The sequence below is a fragment of the Alligator sinensis genome, unplaced genomic scaffold, assembly GCF_000455745.1.
Source record: "Alligator sinensis unplaced genomic scaffold, ASM45574v1 scaffold166_1, whole genome shotgun sequence".
In the NCBI taxonomy this organism is placed as follows: Eukaryota; Metazoa; Chordata; order Crocodylia; family Alligatoridae; genus Alligator; species Alligator sinensis.
In genome coordinates, this window is record NW_005842098.1 from 898,049 (window position 1) to 918,909 (window position 20,861).

Here is a 20,861-nt window from a genome sequence, read left to right on the forward strand (position 1 = left end):
GACTACTTTGAAACACTTCTTTTTGCCTGTTCCACTTTAATGTGAAATTGACCACAAGATACAGTGTCAGGTAGCATTTAATACTTGGGATGGTGGTTCATAGAGTGAATGATCTACATGCACTGCACATGCATGCACACAAATAAAAGCTATGAAAACTATATTTTAACTCATATGTGAGTGTGGGTGGATCTAGAATTTTGAAAGGGAGGGTGCAGATGGTCTGGTGTATCATCACATATAAAACAACACATGTTTTTCTCCAGTTAAAATTAAACTAGAAGCTGTGCTAATATGCTAGGGGGGTAGGGCTATATTAGTTAGTTTAAAATTGAAGCAAAAACAAATATAACTTCACTGGAATAAGTTAAAAGCAATTTACAGGACTGTGAAGTAGGAGCTTCATTACCAGGAGCAGTGAACAGACACAGAAGAAGAAAGGCTAGCTTGATTGGCGGAATGGCAGACCATTAAAAAGGAGAGGGTCATTAACACTGGTGGAATGAAGAGTTTAGAAGGGATCAGGTAGATTACAATGAGCTATGAAGTCAGCTGACTCCCTCACTGTTGCCTGACTAGAAATGTTTCTGCTACTGCTAGGCAGTTGGTTTTAAACTTTGAGTGGAGCAGGAATCAAAGAGGGGATGCAAGTGCACCAGTGCTTGCACCCCTGTACGTGGGCACCCACTGAATTACAACAGTTAGGCCTATAGTGATCCTATCCCATAAGCACTACCTTTATTAGTACGCAAAGGGACTTCTGCTTGGTCAAGAGGCTCAGTGATCCCAAGATGGGGATAGTTTCCTATTGCTGAAGAGAACTGATGGCACCTAAGTACATGGCTGTGATAGGGCTTTATAGCTCTGATGTATACACACTGATAACACTTTATAGGCCTGATATGTATGGAGTTATATGATGGGTGAAAAGGCTCCAATATGCTGGAGACATGGTGTCCTAGTTGGCAAAGAGACCGTGTAGTTCTGGTGCATATTTGGTTTGCTTGCAGTAACGGGACCTTGCCATTGTAGTATGTCTAAGGGTCTGGCCAGGGAAGAGGCTGCTTAGCCCTGACAAAGCTGTAGCAATCATGCAGTGAAGGGGCTACGTGGTCCCAGTGAATACCTGGTGATCTGGTTGTTAATGAAGCCATATGCCTGAGATACCATCCAGTTGGAGAACAGTTTGTATAGCCCTGCTGTTTTTAAGCAATATGTTTGGTACAGAGACAGCCAGCCCAGAACTGATATGGGTATCACAGTCCAGTTGGTGAAGAGGCTGTACAGTCCCACCGTGTGCATTCCTCTGGCAATAATTATATGTGATGGAGGCCTCTTCCACCAATGGATCACTGCTTTCATCTCATTCATTTTACAAGGACAGCTATTTTTAAATGTGCTATTTTTGATCTTCCTCTTTTTCTTTTGACTTCTGCACTATTCCTAGTGTGTCTGTTCCTTTTCCTCACCTGGCAGTGTCGCTATTTCATCTGTAGATGTTCTTGCACCTTTGGCTTTTTCTAAGGGGAGTCTAGCTTCTCCCCACATCTTACGGGGGGCGGTTAATCTAATTTTTCACCAATTCTGTTAAGAGTCAGAAACATTAGCATGGATAACTCTCTTGAGAGTCATCAAGGGCTGTGTGTGGAAGAAGGCACTATGCAAAATAAGACTTGAGAATTTGAAAAGCCACAGGGTATTTGTTAATAAGATAGACTAGAAGGCTGAGGAAATGGGATGCATTTTCAGGATCTCTTAAAGCTATAGGTTAGATTTAGCATTGTCTCCTCACAGTGTCATTTATACCCAAAGCAATGTATGTCTTCAGTGTAAATAACGGAAGTCAAGAGACTAGTGTTTGACCACTGGGAGTCCTTGGTTTGAATGCTGTTCTGGAGTCAGGTAATGGAATGGTTGATGAGGCTGTTGAATCTTCAGTGTACAGGGTATTGGTCTTTACTGAGAAGATGAAGAGTGATATCTTGCAAGCATGAACGGAGGGAGCAGAAATGTCAGATGGAAAAAAATGAGGAACTGGGAGTTGGTAGCCTCATGAAATAAACTCAGAATTCTGTCCTGGGAAGAAAAGTGCTTGCAATGTATAAGTCGGGTGTCTACCTTGAGGTGATGAGAATAAGTGAGAAATGAAACTTGAGAAGTCTCTGTAAGAAGGAACTGTCAATAAGTAAGGAATGAGAAACACTGGCTTTTAGGCCTGTGCTATACACAGGCTTCGTTACTGTTAAATAATTTAGGTTAAAGTGTGATTTTCTTTAAGACTAACTATGCTGTTATAATCCAGTGTGCAGACACTATTATAGCAATAAATATATGACTCATGGGTTGGATTTGGCCCATGGAACCATTCCATCTGGCCTACTGGTAGTCCATCAGGCTACCAGAATTTGTGGGCCATAATCTGTCACAGAATTGAGGGTCCCTGGACCCCAATGAACATGGCCCTCGAGGGGCAGCCCCATAGACCTGCACTGCAGCCTGAATGCAGCACCATGCTGCTGCATGCTCCCAGATCCAGATCCACTGCTACCTGTGTGTGGCTTTATGCTGCCACACATCCCCAGACACATACTGCTGCCTGAATGTATTTCCTTTATGCTGCCTGGCCCTGGGCCCACTGTGGTTGCTTTTAGCCCTTCAGGATGAATTTGACATCCTTGGTTTAGATAAAGATGTGTGTATGTGTAGTTGCGTGTACAAGACTTAAAAGAAAATGAATACAGCCAAAGCCTTGATGACAATAACGATGATGATGATGGTAATTTATATTCCAAAAAAAAGTTAGGTGCTTTCTGAATACAGATCAAGCTCTGAAGTTTCAGCTCTGAAGACCTAGTCAGCTAGACAAGACATAGGTTAAAGAGTAGGTTTGGAGTTTTGTTGTAGCCATGATGGTTCAGGAAACATTGAACTGCAAGGCTTTTTTGTGATAACTTTTCTGGACCAACTGCGTAGTTGGGAGAGCTATTGGACAAGCTTTCAGGCGTCAGGTGCCCTTCCTCACATCTATTAGGAACTACCAACATATAAATGGGGGGTACCTTGGAGATGCAAGGCAAGACCGCTGACCTGATTTAAAAAGAAAATAGTGTCTTTGAAAACAGTGTAACTGGAGTTTTAGACAAAAAATTAAGGTATAAGCAGACTGTGTCAGGATCCTCCTATAGGAGATCAGGGCAGCATCAACCCAAGATGTGTGCGCAAGGCAGAGAGGTTATGCTACAAGCATTCACATGCATTCAGGCTTTGCTTTCTTGTTTGGAAAAGGCTGGCCTGAGTCTCAGCAAACATCTGGTGGTAGTTTAGCTTCCTAAAAGAGTTTTCAGTAAGGATTCAGACTCTTGTGGAACAGTTGACAAAACTGTGGAAAGAAGCAGAAGTGCTGAAGCCAGAGAACCTGTCTCAGAGCAATGCAGAGAGGAAGCTCAGGGATTGCCACTAAGAAAGGTATCCCCCCTAGATGGACTGTGTGAAAACTGGCATTTCACATGTGTGCACTTAAATGTTACCATGACACAGCTGTGTCAGCTGGGGGAGTGATTTTTCTTCCCCCATTCCACTGACAGAGCTCTGCCAACAAAGGACGTAGTATAGATGCAGTTATACTGGCAAAAAAATCCCTGTGGTAGCAATTACTCTGCTGAGCAAACTGGTTGAAACTATGCTGGCAAGTTCTTTTTACTGTAGACAATGCCTATACCAGGCAGACAAACATGTGCAGATGTACTTTTTGCAGGGGACAATTTCATGATAGACAATGTACTTTTTTGTAGGGGATAAAAAAAAATCTCATCATATTAATTGTGGCCAATTAGAGTTAACCCCCACCCCCTTATCCCTGCCAATCACAGCTGCCTGAATGGAAAGAAACCCTATCACCTGTTTCATTATGCAGATTGATATTCAAACATCCGAGAACAATGCTGCCTTTTGCACGGCATGGTTCCAAATTGCTAATGAGACTGCACTGCCAGACAAGTCACTTAACCTGCTGCTGCTGAAGGCTTTCATAGAGGGAGATGGGGAGAGCAGAAAAGAGACTCTCAGCTATGAATGTGCTGGCAGCCCCTGTCTTAGCAGTAGCTTTTTCAGAGCTCCACCTCAGAGAGGATACCCTCCCAAAGCCACTCTTAGGTTGTGATTTGTTGCCTCTCAATTTTGTGGAGGGAGGGAGGAAGGAGGAATTGAGAGTGGAGTAGCTCTTGGGCTTCTATGTGTGTAAAGACAACAATACACATGCAGCCACAGTTGCACAGAAACGCTTTGTAAAAGAGCATTCGTACAGTCCTGCATCCACACAGAGCACTACAGGGCCTCCCTGCCATGAAACAGGCACACAGGCAAGCAGAGAAACATACACTCACAGTAGTGGATCCAGTGGGGGTGCAATGATGCGACTGCATCGCTCCCCCTTTTTAGGCCATGCTGCAGGACAGCAGCTGGGAACTTCTTTCAAAGTCCTGAAGTAGGTAAGATTTCCACATCTCTCAGCATCTCCTCTCTGCCCCTCCGTGCTCTGCAGCACACCCCCTTGCCTCTCATTCCCCTGCTTCCCTACTGCCAATGCCCCCATTGCCCCTGCTGACTTGGGGCAGGGGAGCTCCAGAACCTTTCCTGCCCTGCTCCAGCTGAGTTGCGTAGGGAGTCAGGCTGAACAGGGAATGGCAGCAGTGGTGACGGCGGGTAGTTCTCCCTCCCTGCCAGTTGCCCTGGGTGTTCCCTGCCAGCATGGGAGTGGGTGTAAGGATAGGGAAACCTACTTGCCACCACAGTTGTCCCTAGCCAAGCCTGGCTCCCTGCTCAGCAGCTCCCTGCAGCCTTGGTAGGAGCAGGACAGTGATGGTGGCAGGTGGGGCTCACTGTGCCCATAGGTGTAAATAGGGAGAGGGGAAATGGGATGGCAAGGAAGGAAAGGTACTGTGGAGCATGGAGGGGAAGAGGGGGGGGCTAAGAGTGAGGGGGGGGATTCTTACATGCTTCTGGGCCTCAAAAAAAGTCCATAGCTGCTATTCCCATGGCACACTTTGCCTATCCTGGTTGGGGGAATAGGTTGGAAGCAAGGGTGCATCCACTCCTGCAGGGCTAGACACTGCCCTCACATCCCCTACTTCTAAAAGTCCTAGGCCTCCCTATATGCATCAGCACTGTCAGCACACACCTGTGCTATCTGCTCCCTGTGACTCTCCATTGTCACAGATTCTCCTTCCATTTGTGCTACCGCTGTATCATCTTTCCTTTTCTTACCTATAAGGAGGCAAGAGCAACTCTTGCTGTTATTATTCGGTCCACACTGTTTTTTGGAGGTATCAAGGGGAGTTGTATAGAGGTCTGTAGTCCTGGGTGTAGGGGGACAGTGACTCAGGGCCTCTGTAGCTCAGGAGCTTAAGATGAAATGATAGGAGATCTTTAGGAGCTTGGGATTTAGATGCTGACCCTGTGCATAAATGCCCATGTTTAATTTCTAGATCTATATTGACTGAGGCCCAGCAGAGACCCTCTCCACGTAATGCTTCTCCCATAGCATCTTATATATGCCCCATCTTATATTGTCTACTCCTAGGATAGCACAGCAACATACTTTGCCTCTCCTCCTTGCGGGGTGACATCTTCTAAGCTAGTTGCAGAGATAGGCACAACCCAGGAGATCTTCCTTTGGTGGGGTCTCTTGCAGCACTGCCATGCCTTTTTGGATTTCCCAGGGATGTCCAAGAGATGAGATCCCTTATCCCGGTGCTTTCCTAGGCCAGCAGGAGGTGCGTACCTTCCCTAGGTAGGCAGCGCTAGTACTTTCTGGGGGATCAAGCAACCTTTCCGCTCCTTCGCTGCATGCCACATCATGGGGCAATGGGATCAGAAATATTCTGATTGATCCTACTGCTTCTGGCTCTGCCCCAGACCTAGGGATGTTGGTTGTGATGCTGTTCTCCAAGCCCAAGCTAAAAGGGAGGAACTAACTGACTAACTAACTTGTGATAAAGGATATTATTTCCTTTAATAGTGAGGACTTTTCTTCCTTCCCAAGCCTTTCCCTTCTCTCTTGGGTCCTATGGACTGGTGAGTGGCAGTTGGGCATCGATTCCCTTCAGTGTTATGAACACAAAGCCAGGAGTCGGGGAATGAATATTTATGTGTGTTCCTGTCAAGCTTTAGAGCCAAGGATCTTTGCTTTTGGGTATCGTATGGATCCTTGCATATAATTTCATATCTTGCTCTCCACAGGACTGCAGTGGGAGACTTTCTCTAAGGTGCATATGGAGATTTGTCTTTGATTGAATGGTGAGAGTGGAGGGGGAGAAGGGGGAGCTCACAAGAAAATACCTGGATGTAAATAAATTTTCTTGCAGGCATTCTTACTGGGTCCATTTTCTAGGGTCAACCTTTTATAGCCAGAGGGAATGATAGTTTCCGTCACTTAGGAACTTTTTTTTTTTTTTAACTTGAGAGACGAATTGAGAAAAGAGATAAGAGACTGATGTGCGGCTGTTGCTAATGTGGCTGTTCATGTGTGGTGGGGTGCTCTGGAAGATTCAGGGATCAGTGTCCTGTTCTACAGCACATTATGTGGTAATAGATGTGACTATTCCTTTTAGGTCCAACCACCAGCTGTAGAAGTGGCAAAAGCTGCAACTGCTGCACTGGGGAAGGGCTGCAGTCCAGTGTTGCCCAGAGGCAGAGCTTTACAGAGGAACCCCCCTGCACACACTTGGGTGGTCTCTCCCTTCTCTTTTGCCACCTGACTCTATGGGAAAGCCTGCGGGGAACAATTAGCCAAGACTCCAGCCAGTAGGAACAACCATAGAAGCAACCAAGGCAGAGATCTTGGATGTTCAGAGAACTTTCTGCCAGAGCTGTAGTGAGCAAATTGAGCCCCTCGTGGGGGAGGGATGGGGGGGAGGGAGCATAGGGCAAGAGTGTGCTGACCATCGTAGATGGGGGGAGGAGGTGGGCTAGGGGAAGGGAAGTCTTATCTGCATGTGCTATTGCTGCCCCTGCTGTAGCACCATTAATCAGCTCCAGCATCAGTAGCCCCATGGCCGGGCTTCCTGGGCATTGATCCTACTGACTTTTTTGCACCCCACCTTTCTCATGCATACATATTGGGTTCAGGGCTGTGCCTGCTCTAGCAGAAGCCCCCAGGGGGAAGCACCATTGCACTTGCTCCGTGCCATCCTGATGCGCTCCATGTCATCCAGCACTGTTCTGCCCACCTTCTGTGGCTGACCAGGGGCAGTACAAGACTCTCCTGGCTGTGGTAGATTCTCAGCTGGGTTGGGGGATTGTGGACCCCCTCAGTCAGTGCCCAGGGCTGGTGCCCTGCTTGCCCTGCCCTGGTTATGCTACTGCTTTCTGAAGCATTTGACCGCATTTCTGTGTTCTGTGCTGACTGCCTGTTTACTCCAATCCTCTCCCCCTTCCTCTCCCTCACAGTTTCTCCACCCCAGCTTCGCTCCCCCACTGCCCCTCTTACCCACTCCTTTCCTACCTTGAACCCTTCTCCTTCCCTCTAGTGCCTCCTTTTCCTTTCCTTTTTTTCCCCATTCAGTTTATCCTCAAGTGAAATCCTCCTCCCACTGCCCATCCCTGAAAAGACCATGAGACTAATGTGCCCATTCACTGCCATAACATTGTTCATTCTGCTTCAGTGTCTCCCTGGGGGTCGAGGAGCTTATTTATTGAGATTGCAAGCTTTGGGAGGTAGGAAGCACCCAATGTGTTTTATAGTGCCTCACATAGTCAGCCCTATGCTTGGTTGGTCCTAATCAATGTGATGAATAATAATAGCTTTAACATGCTGCAGTGATTTTATTCTATCAAAATTTACTCTCATTACAATTTTTGATAGTTATGAGCTTGTCTTCTCCCTTTGGGAGAGGGTTAAGTTTCTGGAGAGGCACCTTATTGCCTGTTTACATTTTGAGAACTTATTTAAGTGCAGGCCTGTATTTTGGGAAATAGTGCTGACGTTTTCCATCCTTTTAGGAGCAATGGTGCATGCACGTCTTCTTATTCTCTCTCTGTCTCATGCACACACACACACGACCTGGTCAAACTCATCCTAACTAGGGAGATGATTCCCTAACTCATCCAGGACGGGGGATGGATACACACAAATAGCTGTGAAATGATGTTAACACACCCAGCAGATTGAACAGATATGCTTGCTATGGAACTAATTTATTCTACACAGCACAGGGCAGTGTACACATTACTGGATCTGGTATATTCTGTACACACAGCATAAGTGGTACATGTGTAAACACTTATGTGCAGCCAGTCTGTCCTCTCAATAATATCTGGTCACTTCGCCCATTAGACCAAGATCTGATGTTGCCCCTTGTAAGTCTCACTAAGCATGGTCAAAAGATGGTAATTAGCAGGGAGCACCATGCAAAATAACACTTTGCACAACCAAGGGACAGATTTTTCTATCTACCAGACTGACCACTGCATATTTTTTTTCTTTACTACTTATTCAGTTCCTGGCTTGCAGTTTTCTGTGCTTCTTCCCATCTGCCTGTTCTGTGGGTTTTAAGAAGCCTTGATAATCAGCAGTGCTAAATTTTACTGCTCATAAAACCCCAGAAAGCACTGATTGTGACTTGAGTTAAGCAAGTGGCATATAAAATCTTACAGCCTTACGGTCATGGGGGAGTTTTATGATGATTGTATTTCTTGGGAGCAGCAAAGGACTTGGAGGATTACTTCTTCCATCTTTGTTTCAGGCATCAGTTGCCATTAGAAACAAGCAAAGCTCTAATAGGATTTAGACTCTGAGTCAAGAGAAACACCCAAAAGTTAGAAAACAAAATCTCAGTTTACTAATTTGAGTATGAGGGATTGTGAGAAGACTGTTTCTTCATGAGAAGACTGTTTCTCCATCAGACAGAACCAGGTAGCCCAGTGTCTGTTCCAAAGCTGAAAAATAGATTTTAAAAAATACAGTAATGCTGGCAGAGTAAGTCGTCTTTATAATTTCTGAAAAACGTTTTCTTACATGTGTTCCAAACCCACCCATTAGGCTATTTTGTAAAAGATTTTAAAAAATATTATTTTTCATTCTTGAAGCTGATATTTTTTTTTGGGGGGGCGGTCATTCAGACTCCTTAGTGAACTTTTGTATAAACTGTGTATTGTTAGTGAAACTATATTGGTTGGTTTCGGTCTCGGATTCTTAACCAGAGGCTATAGTTTTTGAAAGCATCCTTTCATTTTATTTTAAATAAGATGGTAGCTAATTTCTGTGTCCCAACAAAACTTTCTCCTGTTCAACAAAATTGATTATTTCATGAAAACTACTATTTATTGGTGAAAGTCCTGAGAAGTTTTCACTTTTTCTTTCCTTCCAGTTCCAGAAACCTAATGACTTCTCACCCCCTTTCCGCTTTGGGACAGTTCCCAATGGCAGCACAGAAAGGAACATTCGCAACAACTACCCTGAAATGCATAGCTACATGGTGAAGTTCAATCAGAGGGGGGTAGGGGATGCACTGTTATCACTGAAAACTGGGTAAGGCTGCCATCTTCTGCATTTGTCCACAATGTAAGCTTGGTTTCTTGTCTTGAGTGTCTGAGAATTTTCTGTTGGGCTTCAGTGACTATTTTCTATGATTTTCGAAGTGCCCAAAATATCACAAACACTACAACAGTTACTGAGGCAATTTTGTTTTGATGCTACTCACAATTCTTTTTTTGATAGTTTTCTGTTAATATCTATACAAGTGATTTTGTTTGATTTTGTTTGTTCACAGGAATATTTTTGGAGAGAGCGAACCTCATGTGAATATTTATTTGCATACATGTTAGTACAAGCAATCTTGCTGGTACAAGCTGTTATGTATGAGGAGACGCCTATGCCTTTGCAGAGCCAGTACTTTCAGTACTTTGTGGCCAAAGCTTGTCCCAGAAATGTTTGCACAATCCTCCTGATACTGTTTTGATTCCTTTTTTATTCCATGAAAGATTAAGTCAGTTAGGGAGCCTAAATGTCACAGGCCGGCGAAGCAACAATGAAGATCATATAGGCAATGACATAGTCAAAGTAATTTGTTTGTGAATGACCCAGAGGCTAAAATACCTTTGCATAAAGTGCCTGTCAAAATGTCTTTGAATCATGAATATATATATATATATATATATATATACATATGAAATCAGAGTTTTTTCACAGATCTTTGGGAAGCAGAAAGGGAAAAACTCACTGAAAATACTGTCTGCTTTTAGCCCTTTGCCCCATTCTAACAGCTACCAGGATGTCCTCTATGAGCAGACAGAAACCCTGCTGTTTTTCATAAGTCCCTATCCTCTGTGGATAAGGACAGCCCCTTCCATGTCAAACATCAGATTGATTTTTCAGAAACTCAGCATTACAGGGGGTGGTGCGGGCGTTAAGGTGAAGGGGTGACAGCCCAGAAATCACAAGTCCGAGGCCATAATAGAATTGCTCGTGGTTTGGTCCTTTCAGATTCCAACAATTCTGCAAATTCTGCTAAATACCTTGTCACAAGGACACCAAAAAAGAAAGGAACCCCTGTGGGAAAAAACAAGATCTTTGCTCCTTGTGTCTCACTCTGGGTTGCAGAAGCACTGCACTCTCTGATAAGGTTCATTCTGAAGTACGAAAGGATGTTCAGCCAATTTAATTACTAGATTGACTGAATATTTCTAACCCATTTGCCTGAGTCAGAGGAGCGTAGCCCATTACAAATGACTGTACAATTACTGGATGCCATCCTGGGAATGAACGTGCGCCAGGGTAGTCGTCATCCAGGAAATAAATATGCTCTGTCCTGGAAATATATAGATGAGAGAGATGTCATCCTAGAAATATATACCAGGTAGAAGTCAACACTGACTTATACTAACTTTGGGATAGACCACACCCTAGGAATAAACTTGAACTGAATGGTTAAGATACTACCTTGGAAACATACATGCACTCCCATAGGGGTTAGAATCATGAAAAAGTAGAGCTGGGAGGGACCTCAGGAGATCATCTAGTCCAACCACCCGCTCAAGACAGGATTGAATGGGTGGGTGGGTATGGTAGTGAAAGGGTTGGAAGATGAAAGTTCTTCATTTCATATTTAGCAGAAAGTTTTACTCTCTTGCAATCTCTGGTTATTTGGAAGATGTAAACCATAGAATCATAGAGAATTAGGGCTGGAGGGGACCTCCAGAGGTCATCAGAGGCAGGATCATCCCTATCCAAACCAATTTATACAAATCCATAATCTAAACTCTCTGTAAAACTGTCATCAACCCTGACACACCACAAGACATGACACCCTAACCTGCCACCAGTAAAGCATATTTCCTTGAGTTGGTGTTTCTTTCCCAAATAATCAATATTTACTGGGAGGAAGGAAAGGCTACCTGACATCTCCAAACCACATCCACCAGTGTCATCTAGTCACAGTGCCAACATTAGTGGTTCTCTAAATGAATCTGGAATAAGTTTCTCAGGGCATCTGTACTCTGCATATACAACACCCCAGAAGTGTAACATAGATGTCTTTAGAGTAGCCTGGGCATGTGCTATTTAGTACACCCGAGACAAAATGCTCTAGGCATATCCCAGTGCCACTCGAAGGATGGCTACATTAAATATTTTCAAAGTGTAGCGTGTGCCGAATGGCCGTGCCATGCTTCACCACTGCACTCCCTAGCACAGTTCAAAGGTGGTGTAGACATAGCCTCATAGATTCATAGACGTTAAGGTCGGAAGGGACCTCAGTAGGTCATTGAGTCCGACCCCATGCCATGGGCAGGAAAGAGGGCTGTGGGGTCAGATGACCATAGCTAGGTGCTTGTCCAGTCTCCGACCAGCCTCAGTGCTCTACAAGCAGGGTGTGATAATACCCATCTTCATGGTTAAGACATAAATCAATCAATGACCTGATCAATTGTTATCATTAAAGATCTGCTGGGACATTTAAGATGACTATAGATGTTCTTTTATCTTCCTCTTTATTCATCCTTGACCCTGCAATAGTTTTTGTTTTATTTCTTCTTCCACATCACCTCAGTGGAGACCATGTTGGAAGTCAGGAAAACAGAGATAGGTCCTTACCTAATCTCCTCCATGTTGAAAATTAAGATTCAAGGCTCAGATTTTAGTTGCTCTTAGTGAAGTTTCAGAATGCAGTATACATTATTCGATCTGGATTGGTTCTTCTCATCCATAGCTAGCAAACCACATTTTTTGCAAGGAAAGGGAATTACTATGTATTGTGATTTGAACTTGCATAGAATCTTTTTTTTACTGCATACCCTCTTTTTTTCTTACACCTATACAGGAAGTTGGATGCCTTCATTTATGACGCAGCAGTGCTAAACTACATGGCTGGCAGAGACGAGGGCTGTAAACTGGTAACAATTGGAAGTGGGAAGGTGTTTGCCTCCACAGGCTATGGCATTGCCATCCAAAAGGACTCTGGCTGGAAGCGCCAGGTTGACCTTGCCATCCTTCAGCTTTTTGGTGATGGTAAGTGATCTGAACAAAAAGATTGGGTTTCCTTGATCTTGCTAGATCCTATCTGTGTGGAATTTGCTGCTCTCGTCCCTACCTTACTGTTTTAGACTTGGTTGATAATGGGAGATTAATAAAAACAGGTTACCAATGAAAAGATAGATAGAGCCACATGAGCAGACATATAAACAGTTTCAAAGATTTGATAAAAGGTAAGCATCAGATCAGAAGTGTATTTTAAGCTTACCTGAATATCTTCCTTTCAGAAGTCTTGTGAAAGCAGGTTTTCCCTTGTGAATTAGTAGTACTTCCAGGTTGCTGGCCATAATCAAAGACACTAGTAAAAATGGACTTTGCAAGAATTATTCCATTAGGAATTCAGTAGTAAATTTTGAAGAGCTCTTCAGCGCTTACTGGATTCAAACTACTTTGCCCTCATCCTTATTAGGTATTACTTAAAAAAAATATGGTACATTGTCGATGGGATGAGAGCTTCACTCTGGAAAGAATTTTCTACTGTTTCCCCCTTCCTTCCCCATACCACTCCTTTCAGGACACTTCTATTGGAAAAATAAAATTCTTATCTTATTGTGTAAATGAATAGATTTCTTAAATCAGAAATAAAGGTACAGGAAAATAAATACAGGAAGATTATTAGAACTGATATATTTTAGCAAAGAATTAACTACCATCTGAAAGCTTATTCTGAAAAGTATAAACCCCCCACAATGTACCTGACTGTGCAGTGTAATACCATATGAACATAAGATCTCATGTCTGATCCTGAAAAGTACGACTAACCTCCAGTTTCTCCTAAAATCTGAAAAGTATTCCCAGAATTCAGTTTTTGAAGGTTTGCATAGATTATGAGCATACTGTAATAGGGATAAATGTGCAGTACAGGTAATCTAGGAAAGCTCTATTGTTACTTGGTATATGTTGTTGATAATTTGAGCTGATCAAAAATAGAAATTTGAAATTTTGACAAAATTGAAAAATATTTTAATAAATATAATATGGAAATATTTTAATAAGTGATTTTTTTAGCTAGTCAAAAACCAGTTACGGAATTGTGTGGAAAATTTAAAATGTGAAATGTCAGTGAATTTAAACCTGAGCAAGGATATTTTCATTGAGAAAAATAATATGTTTTTAAACATCTGTAGTAATGGCTGTTTTCTCCCTCCACTGATCTGATATCCACAGTGAAAAGTTTCAGAAGAAACGTCTCTACTGACATGGAATGGAATTTCCTTAACAGTTCTTTTAGAAGTTTGGTAGTTTGGCAGGTGTGTATTATAATGCAGCCTTTCATTCTAGCATCTGGTTATGGCAGAGTCTTGTCCTTTTATTTCTCCTCCAACAAATCACTACATCTCTTACTACTATGAACACTGCATCCTGCCAGAAGTGCTAGGCAAGGAGCTATATGGACAGAACTCCACCATGGTCAGACTGCAGTTATAAAACCAGAGCTCAGACAGTAGAAAAGACTTGAGGCCAACTTCTATTCCAGTTTGCTACTGCTTGGAGTTTATAATTAGCACAGAACCACCTCAGCTTTATCTTTTGTCTTTCTAGGAGAAATGGAGGAGTTGGAAGCTCTTTGGCTCACTGGCATTTGTCATAATGAAAAGAATGAGGTAATGAGCAGCCAACTTGACATAGACAATATGGCAGGGGTCTTCTACATGCTGGGGGCAGCCATGGCTCTCAGCCTCATCACCTTCATCTGTGAGCACCTCTTCTACTGGCAATTCCGTCACTGCTTCATGGGTGTCTGCTCTGGCAAGCCTGGTATGGTCTTCTCTATCAGCAGGGTGAGTGTCTTCAGATGATGCAAAGGAACCATGGGGAAGTTAAGTCATCTGGTTATAGAAGTTAAAAAATAGGAAGTCCTACTAGATTATTTTGACTGTCTCAATTATGCACATCCAACATAATATATATCCAGTGCTTTGTCTATTTTAAATATTACAAGGGTTTCCACCACTTTCCTTAAGAAGTCTGCATTTTCCTCAGAGTATTTAATAAATTCTGGTCTCATTTGGAACCAATAATGGTGGAACAGTTGGGGAAATAAAAGACAAGGTAAAAAAAAAAAAAGTGTGTTATTTTTCTAACCCTCCAAAATGTCCTTAAAGAATGTTGATTTCCTGGAGGAAGTTTAGGGCAGTTCTTGATTCTTCTACCTGAACCAATTTTCCTTTGGCTCTAGTCAATAATTTTAGAAGTAATGGAGAAGTCTGTTGTTGCTCTGTGTGTTGGAGCTTTATAGATAAACTTGTGGCAGATCAGCACTGGCTTGTGGTCGTTGTGGACACTGATGTTTCTAACCAAAAATCATGTTGTGAACCGTACAAAAAGTCCCTCCCAAAAGGAGGATCACTTGTCTTCAGCACACACCTAATGCAAAATCTGCCTTCATGGCAAACATTTACATATGAGGTAGCTTTTTCAGTGAATCATTTCTGTGTGATCCCTTTGCTACTGATGTAGACCTCTGTGTCCCACTTCCTTGCTCCTCCTCCTGCCCCATCCTGCAAAGAGGTCATAATTCTGTGTTTCTGACATCACTGCCCACTGCTTTGGAATTTAGGGCGTCAAAGAATGGTTGTTTGAGGCATACATTGTATTGTACTGCACTGTTTGGGGGATATTAGATAGTTCAGCTGAGTCTGGATAAAAAGTCTCTCTTATGTCATATGTTAGCTGTTCTAGTTTGATTCCAAGTTAGGAATCGGGAACTGAATGTGTCAGTTGATTGTTAATATTAAATAGATTATTAAAATACTATAAATTCTTTCATATCTAGATTACCTTCAAATCTGGGCCAGGTTGGTGGTATGACTGAGAGCCTTTAACCATCTACTTGTTGAGGGATCTATGTGAAATGACTCGTTGACCAGTCCCTTTTATAAAGTATTGGTGTCACCTTGCAACTGGCACAAAATGATGGCCTCAATTTGGGAGGTCAAGGAGTGAATAATGTAAACTGAGCTACTTCTTCACCCTAAATGTAATCTTTCTACATCATGGTTGAGAAGCACTGGTTCAGGAAACATGGAAAGATGTTGCACTGTCTGTTTTGGGCTTGCACAGGGGCTTTCCAGGAATGTCCATCTGGGGTCCTCTTAACCTTGTTAGATTTAACTTGAAAGCCATTGAAAATTCTTTTGCTCCCCATTCATCCAAATTCTAAATACCTAAATATCTGTTCATCAGCTCTATCATTTCTGTTTCTTTTTTTTAAAACTGGGCTGATGGTTAATATGCCTGTATGTATGCCCTTTTTAACCAGTTTCCTTCATGGGTGATTCAGTATTGTAAGAGGGTAAATTCAGGACCAAACTAGATAGTCTTCAACTCTTGCGCCCAGCACAGAAATTCTGCTCTTGCTGTCAAATATAATATATATAGTGGTGTTGCCCCTCTTGGAGTTCTACTGGGTATGAGTAACTCTTATTGACTTTAGTGGTTGTTACTTACATCCTGCAGAAGAGACAATTTTGCCTTTGGAATTACTGGCTTTGGAAGAGGAGCCTGATCTTGTGTTATATTGATTTCTTATGCCTCAAATAAATGAGCTTCTTTCCAGATGGAAAGTATTACGATTTAATAAAATGTAATTAATTTTATATATTAATATCTTTCCTGGAAGATCACACTGAACTCAGGGCCCCAGTTATATTAGGCACTGTACACACACAAATGTAATCAGAGACAGACTCTCTCCCAGGGGACTTGATATCTAAATAGATCAGACAAAGAAAGTATTCTTATCCTCGTTTTACAGATGGGGAACTGAGTCACACAGTGACAAAATTACTTGTTTAATGTCACACAGGAAGTCTGTGGCTAAGCTGGGTAAGGAAGTGAACTTGGTTTGTCTTAGTCTTAGTCTAGTTCTGTCCAGTAAGACTTGTCCTTCTCCTCTAAACTGTTTGTTAATGAAAGAAAGGGAATCTAAGAAGAGTGAAGGAGTAAGTAAAAAGGAACAAAGTAGAGAAAGAAAAATGGAGGGGAAGGAAAATAAATAGAAAGGAGGAGCAAGACAGAGAGAAAAGTGTATGTTGCTGATGTAAGTTTGATCTCAACTTTAGGGTCTTTGGCAAGAACAAACTGTTCTCTGCCTCATAGTTGTTTTCCCAGTCCTGTACCTCTCATATCTCTCTCCTCTTGCATAAGCACTCACCTCTTCCTGTTCCATTTCATTTCAGGGTATCTACAGCTGCATTCATGGTGTAGCTATTGAGGAACGTCAGTCAGCGATGAACTCTCCCACAGCAACTATGAACAATACCCATTCCAACATCTTGCGCCTACTCCGCACGGCAAAGAATATGGCCAATTTGTCAGGGGTCAATGGCTCACCGCAGAGTGCCCTGGACTTTATCCGCCGTGAATCATCAGTCTATGACATCTCTGAGCACCGCCGCAGCTTCACTCATTCTGATTGCAAGTCTTATAACAACCCTCCCTGTGAGGAGAACCTCTTCAGTGACTACATTAGTGAGGTAGAAAGGACCTTTGGCAACTTGCAACTGAAAGATAGTAATGTGTATCAGGACCACTACCACCATCACCACCGGCCCCACAGTATCGGCAGTGCCAGTTCCATTGATGGACTGTATGACTGTGACAACCCACCCTTCAGTGCCCAGCCAAGGTCCATCAGTAAGAAGCCATTGGACCTTGGTTTGCCATCTTCCAAGCACAGTCAGCTAGGTGATCTCTATGGCAAGTTCTCCTTCAAGAGTGATCGCTACAGTGGTGGAGGGGGCCATGATGACTTGATCCGCTCAGATGTCTCTGACATTTCCACCCACACGGTGACTTATGGCAACATTGAAGGTAATGCTGCCAAGCGGCGGAAGCAGCAGTATAAGGACAGCCTGAAGAAACGTCCAGCCTCAGCAAAGTCACGGCGGGAATTTGATGAGATTGAACTAGCCTACCGCCGACGCCCACCCCGTTCCCCCGATCACAAGCGCTACTTCAGGGACAAGGAAGGGTTACGAGACTTCTACCTGGACCAGTTCCGGGCCAAGGAGAACTCGCCGCACTGGGAGCATGTGGACCTGACAGATATCTACAAAGAGCGGGGAGATGAGTTCAAGCGTGACGCTGTAGGGGGAGGAGGAGCCTGCACCAACAGGGCCCACCACAAGCATGGATCAGGGGAGTTTGGAAGCGCCAATGAGCACAAGCATGGTGTTGTGAGTGGGGTGCCGGCACCATGGGAGAAGAATCTGACCAACCTAGACTGGGAGGACCGGACTGGGGCTAATTTCTGTCGTAGTTGCCCCTCTAAGCTGCACAATTATACTCCAACAGTGGTGGGACAGAACTCCACCCGCCAGCCATGCATCCGGTGTGAGGCGTGTAAGAAAGCAGGCAACCTCTATGACATCAGTGAGGATAACTCCCTTCAAGAGCTGGACCAACCGCCTGCCCCTGTGCCAGTGCCAACCAGCACCTCCTCCTCCTCCAAGTATCCTCAGAGCCCTTCCAACTCTGCCTCCAAGGTGCAGAAGAAGAACCGCAACAAGCTTCGCCGGCAGCATTCCTATGACACCTTCGTAGACCTGCAGAAGGAAGAATCAGCCCTGGCCCCCCGCAGTGTAAGCCTGAAGGACAAGGGCCGCTTTTTGGAGGGGAGTCCCTATGCCCATATGTTTGAGATGCCAGCCAACGAGACCACCTTTGCCAACAACAAGTCCTCAGTGCCCGCCACCAGCTACCACCACCACAACAACCCCGGCGGCAGTGGCTACATGCTCAGCAAGTCGCTCTATCCTGACCGGGTCACGCAAAACCCTTTCATTCCAACTTTTGGGGATGACCAATGCTTGCTCCACGGCAGCAAATCTTATTTCTTCAGGCAGCCTGTGGTGGCAGGGGGGCCCAAAGCCAGGCCAGACTTCCGAGCCATCGTCACCACCAACAAGCCGGTGGTATCAGCCCTTCATGGGGCTGTGCCAGCCCGTTTCCAGAAGGACATCTGTATAGGGAACCAGTCCAACCCCTGTGTGCCTAACAACAAAAACCCCAGGGCTTTCAATGGCTCCAGCAACGGGCATGTTTATGAGAAACTCTCCAGTATTGAGTCTGATGTTTGAGTGAGGGGAAGGAATGTGGGAAGGGGTCATGGGGGAAAATTGGAGTGTGGGAGGGTGGGGTGGGATCAGACTTGATTCCCATTTGCTACTCTTCTGGTTCTTTCTTTATTCATGGAATACTGGAGTTCTGAGTTCTATCTAGGGCAGCACTGGTGACAAGTGCCACCTCTTTGTTTTCCCACCTCCTTTATATCTTTCCATTTTCCCACTCCTTCCTTTCTCCTCCATTGCTGGCCATCACATGTCCCGTGACGTAAGAGTCAGGTATCTTGTTGTTTCAAAGACGGAGAAGGTGTAGGTTTGGGGTGAGTCAGGGGAGGGTACATGAGTGGAAGCAGTGGCTATGTAGTTTCATTTTATTTAACTGAAAACAGTGAAGGTATACACAGATGTGTGTATAGAAGAAGAGAGCAGAAGAGGTGGAATGGACACGAAGGAAAATGCTTGCTCAGGCAATTCTTCCTAAAACTGTTTAGAAAAAAAAATGAAGGCATGAAGAGGAAACAAGGTGGGATTGGCTTGCTGCACTTACATGTTAATTATATTGTGGTTCTTGTTAAATTATTTCCTGAAGATCATGGGGATTTAGGGCTGAAACATGTATTTGCATATATGCTGAGAAATTTCCTCTGGAATTTTGAATAATTTGCTAGGGGCGGGAAGGTTGAGTTATATGCGGGTCTGGCCAGTGGTTCAGTTCTGGTAATGCAGTTATCACATCTGGGACAGGCTAATGTGAGGGATGGAAAAAATGCTGAGCAGCTTTGAGGTCAGGAAAACCCCTGAGTATGCTGGGGGTTGATACTGACTGCCCTGAAATAAGGGGCACCTAAAGATGAGAGGCAAGGCTTAGCTTGTTCATTAACAATTAACCCCTGTTCATTTTTGGGTATATTTAAATCATGAAAATGGCTCAAAGCATGAGCTGGCTTCTACACGAGTATATATGATAACACTATACTTGAAATGTTTGCAGAGAGAAAAAAATAAAACAGATCAGTTGTGGTGTTTGGATAACAAACCCATTAGAACAATTGGAAGAAAACGTGACAATCCAGGGAAAAGGCAAGGAGAAAGATGGCACAAAAAGAACAAAGGGGATGAACTGCTGCAGTCATTTCAGGAGATGGCAACTCCATTTTGGCTACATCCTTTTGAAAAGGAGGGGGTCAAAACAGGAAGGGGTTTTAACTCTCCTCCCTGCCCATCCTTGCCGGGCAGGAAGAAATGTATTATAAAATGGAATAGAGCTCTCTCTGCTAATATTGGTAGTGACAAGGAGAAAGGAGGCACCAGGGAACATGTATGGAAGAGGCAGGAGACTGTTTAAATGTCTGGTCTGGTTGCATAACTGAGAGGGGAGGGTGCACACTTGTTGAATACATGCATATGCTTTTGAATGTGCAGTGAATATGCATGACTTGTCTTCCGGGGGCAGAAGGGAATGACACAAATAAATGGCAGCAGACACAGCAATTGTGCTGAGGTCTGAAGACTAGAATTGAACGTGGGGGGAGATGGGGGGGAGAAGGGGAGAAAGAGAGGAAATGTGGGTGTATGCGTGCGCGTGCATGTATAAGTAGAAGAGAGAGTAAGTTACTAGCATAGGTTCAAAGCTGCGATAGCCTGAGGGTTTACCATGCCTGCAGTCATACTGACAGCTTTTCCCGGTGCACATAGTATCAGCAAGAGCATACTTCTTTCCACTGTATTCATGCACATTAATTAAACTAAAGGGTAGAGGCGGTAGGAGTGAGAAGTCACCCTCCCCTTTCATTTATTGTCTTCTCCAGGAGGGTTGATGGTGGTGCCATAGGCCAGCACCTGAGATCTATGGTATGGTCCCACACTCCTTTTCATAGGCTTGTCCCAATGACCTACCAGTCTTCACTCAATCAGGAAAACCCGTGTTGACTTGGGGCATTGCATGAGACTGACTCAAAACAGAAGGCACAACCATTTTATCAGCCACATTTTCTGCACTCTCTGGAGCTGAAACCCACTTCTCTCACTCTCCATCACACACCAGTTGATTTTATCTCATTTTTCTCTTTTTTTAAGCCAATAGAAGGTCTCATTTTTTAAAAAGCTGGGCTGAGGGATGGGGTAGACCTGAAAAGTTTCATGGTGTGAGAAAAGGGCGACTTGGGTGGACATTGTCTTTTCTTATATTTTCCTGATGAGGGTAGAGAGGAAGGGTCTATGAAATATAACCCTCGGTAACAGGGGTCAGGGAACTACTTACTCTTTCC

At 43.9% G+C, this 20,861-nt stretch overlaps 1 protein-coding gene across 1 annotated transcript in view; it reads left to right on the forward strand.

Moving 5' to 3' along the window:
- Positions 1–18,609, forward strand: part of GRIN2B (glutamate ionotropic receptor NMDA type subunit 2B) — a 252,762-nt gene extending 234,153 nt beyond the window's left edge. Inside the window, exons 11-14 of the mRNA XM_025204807.1 lie at positions 9,366–9,526; positions 12,315–12,502; positions 14,069–14,307; positions 16,708–18,609. Coding sequence (XP_025060592.1) covers positions 9,366–9,526; positions 12,315–12,502; positions 14,069–14,307; positions 16,708–18,609 — 2,490 coding nt within the window. The remainder of the gene's footprint in view (positions 1–9,365; positions 9,527–12,314; positions 12,503–14,068; positions 14,308–16,707) is intronic.
- The last annotated feature ends 2,252 nt before the right edge of the window (positions 18,610–20,861 follow it).